The sequence below is a fragment of the Poecilia formosa genome, unplaced genomic scaffold (genome assembly GCF_000485575.1).
Source record: "Poecilia formosa unplaced genomic scaffold, Poecilia_formosa-5.1.2 Scaffold33, whole genome shotgun sequence".
NCBI lineage: Eukaryota > Metazoa > Chordata > Actinopteri > Cyprinodontiformes > Poeciliidae > Poecilia > Poecilia formosa.
Genome location: NW_006799972.1, coordinates 600,913 through 612,957, shown reverse-complemented (window position 1 = coordinate 612,957; position 12,045 = coordinate 600,913). Strand labels below are relative to the sequence as shown.

Genomic DNA, 12,045 nt, shown 5'->3' with positions numbered 1-12,045 from the left:
TAGCTCCAGTAGAGCCAGACATTGTTAAAGGGCACTGCTGTGTAGGGCTGAAACGATTCCTCGAATGATTCGAGTACCTCGATTACTAAAATATTCGTTTACAACAGCCCTACTGCTGTGAGATTTGATTGAGACATGAACAATTAGTCACATCAGGTGAGTCCAGATGCTTTTTAATCTTATAATCACTTTTAATGCGCATAACATTTCTACATATATCTGTAGTAGGACTGGACCATATAGCTGAGAAATGTATCAAAATTTAAGTGTTTCATTTTGTTAGTTATTGATCAGTTTTGGTTTTTTGTTTTTGTTTTTAAATATCTGAAATACTGCCAAACTTTCTTGTTCTGTCCACAGTTTATTTTTAAGCAGTTATGAGGCACTGTGGCGAAATGTTAAACTGCTACTGCAAATGTTACTCAACAGGTTGTTGCTAGGTAACCAGAGAGTGAGTGAGTGAGTTGCTAGGTAACCAGAGTGTGAGTGAGTGAGTTGCTAGGTAACTAGACAGTGAGTGAGTGAATTGATTCCACCAAACATGCTTAGCTGGTTGTGAGAGGTTGAGCGGCTAAAGCCTTTTCTCTGGCTATATCCCCCAGAATGTCTTGCAGTTCTAGATCAAAGTTCAGTTAAATTATTGAACATTCTATCAGATGTGTATTGATCAGATATTGTGTGTCTATCACAATATATTTTATTGATTTATTGCCCAACCCTACTTACTGCCATTAAAATCTGATTTGTAATTCTTAGTTTTAAAAAAAAAGAGAAAACCATGATTGTTGTATGCTACTCTTTTGTTGTTGTTTTTTTAGTCTCAAGCCAATCAGAAGTAAATAACTTTGTGAGAAGTGGGAGAAACGTCCCAGCATGCAGGCTTCATACCTGTACACTAGTTACGACTGGCAGAGTGTCTCCTCATTTTTATTCATCATATCTCTTTACATCTCGTCTCTTCCGCTCCTTCTGTCTGCAGTTCTCTTCTTCAGTGAAATATTTGGTTCTGTAATTGAATGGCAAGCTGAGCTAATACTGTGGCGCTCCGGCATTTCTGTCCGTGTTTACACTCTGAGGCTGACGTTCAGAAAGGGATTCATAAAGAGAGACAGCGTTAGCTCAATGAAACGACTGGAGTGCCAGCATTTTACACTGTCGAAATACTGAGAACACTGTTCCTTTTCCACAGGTTTAGTATCCAAATAATGTTAGCTTATCTCTGAATGTTAAGGATATAAATACTGTGGAAAGGCTACCTTGAGAAAAATGCTTTACTGGTTGCATCTCGGATTGGCTTTAAGTATTTTTTGTGCCGATATTTTTTCTTTTTAAGCGTACTTGGTTAATGTGAGACTCTGAAGGTGAATAATGAAAAATGTTCAAGAAGGCTTTATTTATGGACTTCTTTTCATGCAAATAAATGCAGCTAAAAGTGATAAACACATAAATGTCTCTGTAGATTTTCAGTTGTGCCATGCTTTTTCCGTTTTCAGATGATGAACTGAACTGTGCTCTGTGTGATTTTCAAAGCTTACAATGCTAATTTTTAATTTAACTTTTACTCTTTGGATGACTTGTGAAGGTACAACTGAGTGTTAGAGCCATACTGAGAAAAAAATAATAATATTCAGAGAATAAAGTAACAGTATTATGAGAATAAAGCCAAAATAATACGAGAATAAAGTCATAATGCTACAATTTTATTCTCGTATTATTTTGACTCTATTCTCGTACGACTTAATTCTTGCAATACTTTGTTCTCATAATTTTATGACTTTTATTTAATTTTTTTCTTAGAGTGGTCATAATACGCCATCAAATGAAGGATGTGATCCAGTTTGGACTGGATTTTATTTTAGGGGTATCAAGTAAAAGGGGGTGAAATACATATGCATCCCACTCTTATTTTAGCATTTCACTTAGAGAAAAATAAATATTCCTTTTTGTTCTTTAATATTCATGTGCTACTTTGTTTTCGTGTATCAGATAGAATCTCAGTAAAATACTTTAGAGTTTGTAGTTGTTAAATGCCAAACCTTGGAAAAACTAAATACTTTGCATTTCCTTTAGCGCTGCGTTTCACCATGAGATATATTGACTTTCAAGCTAAAAAAAACAATCAATACTTTCTATCACACCTGATAACAGTCCAACGAACAAATGGCCAACTCTTTGGTCAAGGCAATTACCTCCCTTAAGTTTCTTATTGGAACTCATTTATTTTCCTTGTGAAGTAATGTTTTGTTTTTCCCAGGGGTTTTACAAGCAACACCTAAAAAGAAGCAGCAATAATGGGAATCCTGGGGTGTTGTTTATTTCTGTGAACCAAATTACAGCTGGTTTCCACTTACTGGTTCTGGAGGAACCGTTCATTTTGTTCCTGTCACATGTCAGCTGAATGTGGAGCAAAGATCAGAGAATGTGGATTTTGTATTTTTGGTTAGAAGACAAACTGAAAGCTTCGTTCATTTTGTTTTCATATTCATTCAGGATATAATACATGATGGGAGGTTTATGCAGTGAACTGCCATGTGCTCCATGTAGAATTGTTGTAATTAAATCTCTCGCTGGATGTGAGAATAGTGTGTGATTGACTTGCTAAATGGAGCTACAATTATAGTATATATCTATAGTATATCACCCGGCTATTCAAACACCTGTGCAGATGCACAGAGAAGCACATTCACTCATTTATTATGTAAATCTTTAATTGTTGCTTATTTCATCCTGAAATGTTGCAGGCATTTCGTCAGCTCAGCAGAAATTAATGCTGTTTTCCAAACTGTTTTCATCGCCTTTTTTCTTCCTTTTCATTTTGGAAACCCTGCTCTCTACCTGTTGTTTTTTCCTCTCACCTTTCCTCCTCTGATTTCTGACATTTTTTCTTGTCTCTGCCAGTTTCAGTGTTGCGGCGGTGAAGATTTTAAAGACTGGGAAGTCAACGTATACCACAAATGTTCTGGACGTGGCCCGCTGGCCTGTGGAGTCCCTTACACCTGCTGTATTATGACCCAGGTGAGCATGAAATATTACAACCACAACCAATGGTAAGCAAGCAAATACTGCTACAGCAGCATTTCCATGTTACAGTTTTTACATATTAGTTCAGAGCCAGAAGTGACTCGTTGGAGCTTTTACAATGGCACTTAAAAACTTCAAATCCAGTCGTTAAGGGCTGGTGTCCTCCAACCTTTATCTGCTTAAACAATTACAACACTTAATGCACGCTTTATGAAAACCCTGTGAATAATTTATCTTCCTAATCTGTTAGCTGAGTTTGGGAGAGGCAGGAAAACTATTCAAGTTATCAGCAACTGAACTCTTAATGTTTTATAAGTGTGAAGAGAAACTTCTGCAGAAAGTTTTTCTTTACATTCTATGAAGGAAATGCATATATATTTATTTCTGTCTTCTCATCTCACCAGCCTAATGAAGTGGTCAACACTCTGTGTGGGCACCACATCTTGAATGAAACGGTAAGCGATCACAGAAATATCAACATAAATGTAAAATTCTTTAAACTAGAGTTCCTCCAATTCATTATCTTGTTTTCTGTTCTCTTGCTGGACATACAGAGCCGACTCATTAAAGAGCCAATTAAAGGCAAATATTTTAAAAGTCCTGTCTCCGTGGTAGCTGGGTATAACCCCGTAACCTCTGCTGTGCTTCCAGCAACTCATAAATCCCTGCAAGGCTTAGTATAAGTTGGAATAACAGCTATAAGTAGTAAATTAAGGCAACATCTAAGGCAGGAAGTTCTGTAAGACAGGAAACTGTGTTTGTTTTGACATTTATCTTTATAAATACAGGAGCCTATAGACTTGTTTTCTCCTCTGTTGTAGCGGCAAGATGCGATGAAAGTTATCCACGTGAGAGGCTGCTCACATGCGTTCGTGCATTGGATGGAGGACAACTATAAAAAGATGGCTATACTGTTGCTGGTTATCCTCCTGCCTCAGGTAAAAAATGCACTGCACAGCGCACGTTTCACCCACAGCTGATTTTAATATGTTCACAGCCCACATAAAGCCGATTTGTGTATAAACATATTAAATCATTTTTTAAAGAAGTTGTTTGTTCAAGGTGCTCTTTGTAAGAATCATACTGGAAAGTTGAGTGGAAGGAAAAAGTGGGGTGGGGAAAAACACACACCAGGATAACTGCAGCCTGTCTGAAACAATTTCAGATTTTCATAAACTGCAAGACGATTATCAACATCATTAAATATGAATACCTTTACATTTATATCACTGCGTACATTTAAATTTTTAAGATGAATGAGTAAAGAAAAACTTTGATTATTTTTAAAGCTTTTCTGATACATGTTTTGCATCACTGAAGTATCTCATATTGCAGTAATTGCGATAAAAAACATTAAACCAGTTATTTTAAAATAAAATCTGATGATGATGATGCATGAAAACAAAATGAAACGGCTAAAATAAAAAGTCTCCCCACACCATAATGCTGCCACCACCATGTTTAAGTGTATTTTTCTTTACAGACAGCATGTTTTATTTAGACAGGAAATGTTCAGCTTTGGTCTCATTATTCAATAATTTCGGTCTTTCCAGTTTCCATCAAAATGAGAATGATGAAAAACTACATGCATTCTACATGTTTCACATTTTTTATTTGTAAAGCAATACTTTAAGATCCTACATAAAGTTTATAGAACTTTGTTTCATATCATTTTGTTTACTTTTACACCCACCGACAGTTCGAGGCTCTCTGACTACCCAACCCAAGTGGTGTAAAAATGTCTCGTCAAACCCCCTCCCACGCCTGTCCCAGCCTCCTCACGAATCACAGCGAGACGAGGAGGAGGCATTTCAAGAAAGTAGCTTAAATTCAACACATCTGTGACTCAGAAACACATCTAGGATCAAACATTTGTCTGGATTTCCCAGCCTGAGATGCAAATCTGATGACTAAACGTCAGAAAATACATTCCCTCGTTTCCCCTGAACATGCGACGGCTCCACTTAATCAGCAGTGAGAGAAACAGAAGGGCAGTTGTAACAAAATGCTGCTTCATTTCATTTACATTTTCTGTGCATTTCCATACATACTGTATTATGTTGTCAGAACACCATTCTGGAGCGACAGACACTTACTAACCCACTCTGCATTAAATATCTGTCTTCTGCGGTTTGGATGTAAGACGCCTGGGACCTTTTTTGTTCCTGACATTTCTGCCCTTGTACATCTTCTTGAAAATTACACAATGCATTTAGATATGAGCCCCTTTGACAGCTATGAATACATGAATGTTGATCGGCTGCGACTGTAAGAAGCTTGCTGGTTGTCACCAAGCTGTTTCTGCCATGTGGAGCAAATGCCGCCTGGCAGTCATTGATGTCACATAATGGGTTCTTCTCATTACCGTTATTTATGTTCAGGTGGCGCAAAACTGATTAATCTGTTCCGTCACTCAGAAGATTTTCATTTTCCTCATTTCATTTCCATTCCAAGTGACAAGACCCAATTCAATCAAGTGTATTGTTCAGAGGAAATCTGCAGCAGGTGCAACATGACTTACTGAGCATTTGACACATTCCTACAAAAGCAACTAAATCATAAAGAAGTTCATTTTTAACCCTGAATTTTAATAATTGTTGCTGGTTTGTTCTTTCCTGGAGCAAAATAGAGTTTCTGTGCTGGCATGTCAAAATTACAGATTTTACTGGATGGTAAATTGCCCCAGAAATTATAATGATAAACAATAATATTGTCATTCTGAGACAATTTTCAAATAATATGACGATGGCGTAACAATGTAAATACACCCTCTCAAATTTCAGAAAGCTTGAAGACATTTTAAATATTCAAAATCGCTCGGTAACAATATATCACAATAGATATGTGATCAATATCAATAGATCATGTCTGATAAAATGTTCAATAATTTCACTGAACCCTGATCCACAAATGCAAAGCATTCTGGGGTGTAGTTAGCAGAGGAAAAGCTTCAACCTCTCATGGCCAGCTAAGAAACTCACTCACTCTTTGGTTACCTAGCAACTCACTTGTTCTATGGTTGCCTAGCAACAACTTTTCGGTAACCGGCACAGCAGCAGTTTACGGTTTTGCCACTGTTTCTCATAACTACTTAAAAGTAATTTAAAAAAGAAAAAACAGCTTGGAGTGAAATGAGAAAATGAGAACAACAGCTCAAAAGGAAATTGTAGGTAAAACAGGAAAGTTTGAAAGTATTTCAGAAATTTAAAGCAAAACAAATTATCAATAATTATTGATATTGACTGATATGAAACACTTACGATACGACACCGAGCTAAGCTATATAATAGTGCAGACTGCAGGTACTGGACAGAGCACCACAACACAATTATTATGCAATGAAATAAAAACAGTATGAGCACAGATGCAAAGTGTATTATAAATAAATGGACTGAACTTATATAGTGCTTTATCCAATCATTTTTGACTACTCAAAGCGCTTTACAGTGGAGTCACATTCACCCATTTGCACTCACAAACGCTCACACACAGCTTGGTAGGCAATTTGGGGTTGAGTGCCTTGCCCAAGAGCACATCGACATGTGGCGGGAGGAAGCTGGAGTCGAACCTACAACCTTCTGATTGCAAGACGACTACTCTACCCACAGAGCCACAGTCGCCCCATTTAGTCTATCATTATTCGCTCTTTGTATGCTGATGTTCAGCAGCATGCTGAAATGTTTCACAATATGCTTCTTTCACTCTGTGGAAGTACCGATTGACCCTTTGCAACTACCTCACTTAATCATTCAAAACAGATGTCAGAAGTGAGGGACAGGAGTACTGAACAGAGTTTTTGGGAGTTTATTCATGGTTTCTACTTGTTTGTGTCGAGATAATTTGTCTTTGAACGTAACGCACCTGACTGAGGCTCATAGATGTTGGGACTTGCAGAAGATTGAAATAGTTAGCTTAGAAACCGACCCGTACTTCCTGCCTCCTTTAACGTGTTGATGAAATTATCAACTTTGTCTGAATTTACCACATGATTTATGTCACCATGTCATAAACATGTTTCTCCTTACAGCAGAGCAGGCTTAAAAGCGTACAAAAGACGAGATGCTAACCAGTTTTTCTCATACGTTACATGGCTCCGTGATGGTAGGGCATTGTTTCCATGGTTACCAATGGTTAGACCTGTACCTTCTCCATAAATCAATATTTGATATCTTTCTAATCATAACTACTTATAAAGTATATGAATGTTAATCTTCTTGTAAAAAGTGTTCACACCAAGAGCAGGACAGTCACTATGATTGACTGCTGCTGTCCATCATTGCTGTATCTTTCTTCATTAAAAGTTATACGATAAAACGACAAGTCTTGTTTTCATCCGTTTCTGTGCAGCCGACTGCACAGCATCCTATGGCCATTTTTGAAGTGAAATCAAATGGAAGCGATATTAGGCTACAGGTGTCTGTTTGTTGACAGGCTTAGGTTGTTTAGATGTCCAGGTTCTGAAGAATGTGCAAAGGGTCAACAGACAAGATATGTAAACTCAGTGAAATTCTGGAAATATATTCTTTGGATCCCTATACAGTACAGAAATTTGGGGGCACTGAGTTCCCGCATCTTCATCTCATGTTTTGCGTCCTTGCTGCACTTTAGTTTTATTGATGCTCTACCTGTGTGGGGGTGCAGGCTGGCCTTAAGCACTGCCTTTTGTCTCTCTACCTGCGGTGCTGCGGCCTTTTGGAGTCGAGGCCGCCTCCTCTTTGTTCTTTCCTTCCACAGCTTTAACAACTGCATTGTTCACATACACCCATTCAACACAATTATTTCTACAAATACGCTCACCCAGACACACACACATAATCCAAATGGCTTAAGGTCATACAAACACAGGTTATTATTACATAAAGGCTGCCAGCCCACTTTGATGCTGGATGCAGTCTGGATTTAATAAAGTCAGCCATGCAATTAGGATACCATCTCCAGAAATCTTTTTTAGAGCAAATCTACCCTGGCAACCTGAAATGTCAAAGACAAGGGCATGGTTTAGAAAAAAAAAAAAAAAAAAAAAAGTTTTGGTATAGGCTGGAAAATTAAACAGTCTTCAAACAGATGTGTTAATATCAATGTTTTCATTTCAAAAACAGACCAAGCACTTAAAAAATATCCCCCAGCTCATTTTTGGCAGCACGTTAATGTTTTTTGGTATCTAAAAATGACCCGTTCCAAAAACCTCCGGAATTTAGCGTCACAACAGGCACTACCCGTTGCCTAGCAACCCCAGGGAAGCCCAGCCCGTTACCTAGCAACCCCAGGGAAGCCCAGCCCACTGCCTAACTTCTTATTGACCTAATTCTATTGAGATGCACTTGGACAAACGCTTAAACTTTCAGACTAGTAATGGAAAACAAAGGACTTCTGATTTCTTTGCGAGACTAAATTACAGAAAGTGACGAATTAATTCCAGCCTTGGATGCATTAATTACACTCACTTCCAACTGCCTCTCTCTGTCTATGTTCAGTTTTTTGGGGTGCTCATTACCTGGCTGTACAGGAATCGGGTCTCGGACATCAAGAGTGAGTGGGACCAGCAGTCCAACGATATGAAGGAGCAGCTGACTCACAACGCAAATGTTAAGCGGGGCCGAATTTCCAAATGGTACAAGTGTATGCCAGATAAGTAAACACAGACTCCAGCTGACAGACTGCGTGTCTGCTAAACCAAATGGATGCAATTCACCTCTTTCTTTTTCCTTCCCCTTTCTTAAACTGTTGTTTGTATCTCCATTTTGTCTAGGGGTATAAACATAGAAACCAAAGACTTTACATACATCTGTCAGGTGTTTTGTTGATGACACTTTCAAATGTTTGTGTGTTTTCTCCTCATTCACGGTTAAATCCTTTAGTAATTGTTTGTTGCTCAGTTTTGTAAAGCCTGTTGAAATTTAAGACATTGTCCCTGAACTTTAATGTCCTAAATTTCAATTTAGCTCAAGGTTAGTTTGTAACATTTGTAAAATGCGGTATTGATGTTGGTTTGGAGTTCATCAGGTTTAGCTGTTTTAATCATTATAAACATAAATGCATGGTTACTGCTATGTCAAAGAGTAACCTCAGGGTTTTCATATGACAACAGTAGCAGATGGATTTTAGCTCCAAATGCAAAACGAGATTCTTCAACCTCATGTGCAGCAGGTCTAACAATCTCTCTGTTATGCAATGCAAAAAAATTATAAAGTTGACTGAGCTTAAGATGCAGGCCAACCAAATGTTTCCATGAAAGCAACATTAGCATAATAAATTATTTTTCTTGGCGGTTTAGATGAGGTTTCCTTCCAGCATATGCTCACATTTATCGACAAAAATGTTCATAAAGCCTTAAAATAAATTCATCCTGTGTTGCACTTGAGTAATATTACTCCTGTAAATTAGAAAAATACAACCATTAATTTAAATGCATGTGTTCAATCATAAATAAATTAAATTAGGATATAATTATTTTGAGAAAAATAGCAGTTTTACAGTCGGTACTCCTGTTAATATTTTGAGCCTCCTTCTTGGCTATAAAACAAAGCTTAATGTTTTAGTCTTTATAAAATCTCTCCAGAGTCCTGAGTTTTCTTAAGTTCTCCATTCTGTCGATGTAGGTCTGAGGGAACTGAGATGGAACTAAAGAAAAGTTTATTTTGCATCATTTTTCTGCTCAAAGATCCTGTGACGACGTGTTTTCAGATTTTTATTTCAAAGCTGCCAAAGAAGCATCATCTTACTGTCATCTGACTAAAAGCAAATGATTTCAGTTTAGCAAACTCAACATACTTGTTTTTTTCATGGTAACAGACAAAAGGCATCTTTTGGAATCAGTCAAACTCCAAATTACGCGCTCTGTAAAATTGTTATAAAAACTTGATGACCCCAAAATGTTCTAACCATGAGTTTCGGAGGGAGTTAGTTGTTTTATTTTGTTTCTTTTCACTTCTTTGATTGTTATGCGTGGGGAGAAGTGGCTTGATGAAATCGACTTCTGTGTCGCACTGTATTTATTCCCCAGGGAAACAGGAAGTGTTGGTTTTCTGACTGGGAGTTCAGATGATCTCAAGTCAACAATTAAAGCATGAATCAGAAAAATAAATCTATTTTATAGGGATTGTGTCAGAAGTGAATTACCTTAATAGATGCATCCTATAATAAATGTGTTCAAATTAAAGGTTTTATTTTTCCAAAATGTTTGTTTGACAGGTTATACTATAGTTTTTCACATTTTTACCTGAGGTGCCAATAAATTATTCCACACTTGCAATTATTTGTGCTTGTAGCATTTCAGTTTTCTGAAATAAGCGAATGTGATCATCTTCACCTTGAAATCGATCGCGTTTCATTTGAAGTTCTTTTTGCGATGTTTAAGATTCATATTTTTAAGGTGCGCTTGTTACAAAGGCTTTGGTTTGGTGGTAATTTAAAGACGAAGGGATCCAAAGGGATTTAATTTAATTAAAAATAAATCTTTTAAGCTTTTTGTCTGATTTTGCACTACTTTAATATTCATGTGAATATCTGTATTGGGTTGTTTTATTAACACAATCCTTGTGAAGTAAACCCGGGTCAAATCTTTTCTTTTTTTTTTTCTCATGGTGCAAATAACATATAAGGGGCTATTTTTCTACACCTGTGAACTTTTAAATTTGTTTTAAATGTGTATTGCCTTTTTTCTACTAAAACAATAAAGCTACATTTATATTCCAGATAAAGTAACACTCCATTCATTTCTGTTTGAAAATGTGTATTTTGTGAAGACATTTCTGTTTTCCAGTAAACTCCGTGGACAGCACTAATAGAGACAGTTTGGATTTCATAAAGAAACGATAAAAGTATCAGTATGAACATGTCAAAGAAGAAAATGCTGCAAATGTAAACCACTTAAAGCTGCAGTGTTTCTCTTTAAAGATCTGTCAGTTTTGTAGTTTCTGCGTTTCTGCTTGTGTCTCACATCTGTGTACAAAGTGCCTTAAAAAATATTCAAAACCTCTGAAAATTGTTTGATGTTTGAGCTAAAACTTCAGTTTCAGTGTGTTTTATTATAAGACTTTATTATGCTTATTATAAGGTTTTATAATGCTAATGCAAACAATTTGAAGATGTTTATCCCATTTTACTCCTAAATATAATCCAGTGCAACCAATTACACATGTATGTTAAATAAAACAATAAAATTCACTGTAAATTTAAAATGTACAAGAATATGGCACTGTAGTCTCTCAGTACTGTGACAACTTCAATCTGGGTCAAAGGTCATTCGTCAGTAATGCTCAGTCCCTGTGCCAATTTGAATTAAGTGAACTATCGTAGTTTGACCATTTACAGTGAAACCCAATGCATGGTGTTATGTTTTGGCTTCTGTTTTGAATGCGATGGGATTAAAGATGCATTTTCTCAAAAGGGATTTTCAAAGGTTGCATTTCGTTTAGTAAATGATAGTTGCTGTCGTACTGTGCATTTTCTGGGGCGGCCTTCGTACTTGGTTTCTACATTTTTCATGTCAAAGTAAGCAAACCTTATGCATGAACCTATGTATGAACAGATTACTAAGAATTACTATGTGTCTTGAAATGATCTAATAAACGTCCACATGTTAGACCCACCACTTGTATGTTGTTTTGTTTCTTGAAAAGGAGAAAGATGAAAACTTAAGGCGTAATGACGCCTGTTCAAGTTTCCACATTAGCGCTCACATTACAAGCACAAAGCGTCGTCTGCTCTTCATCTCACAAATGGCTCTGGATAAACAAGACGTCTTCATCTGCTTTCCACGTAAGAGCAGCGCGAGTGATAAGTGGGGAGTGTCCAGAGTGGTTTGGTGTTTATCTGTCTCTCTCTTCCTTCCTCTCACTCCTGCTGCTCTCTGGACTTCCTGCTGAGTGAAATCCATAAATATTTTACCGCGGCCCCCGCCAACCAGAACATGGTTATTTTTCCTCCATGGCCAGAAAGAGGCGAGATCCTGTGAGCTTTCTAAAAGGAGAGGTCATTTTTCTCTGCAGCACAGTTTGTGTGCCAGAGTGCAGAAAGTGATAT

At 37.1% G+C, this 12,045-nt stretch overlaps 1 protein-coding gene across 1 annotated transcript in view; it reads left to right on the top strand.

Annotated features, from left to right (window-relative positions):
- tspan15 (tetraspanin 15) overlaps positions 1-11,612 on the top strand; it is a 48,983-nt gene extending 37,371 nt beyond the window's left edge. The window contains exons 5-8 of the mRNA XM_007549796.2: positions 2,899-3,015; positions 3,426-3,476; positions 3,843-3,959; positions 8,496-11,612. Of these exons, the coding sequence (XP_007549858.1) occupies positions 2,899-3,015; positions 3,426-3,476; positions 3,843-3,959; positions 8,496-8,657 (447 nt within the window). The 3' untranslated portion in view covers positions 8,658-11,612. The remainder of the gene's footprint in view (positions 1-2,898; positions 3,016-3,425; positions 3,477-3,842; positions 3,960-8,495) is intronic.
- Positions 11,613-12,045: the final 433 nt, after the last annotated feature.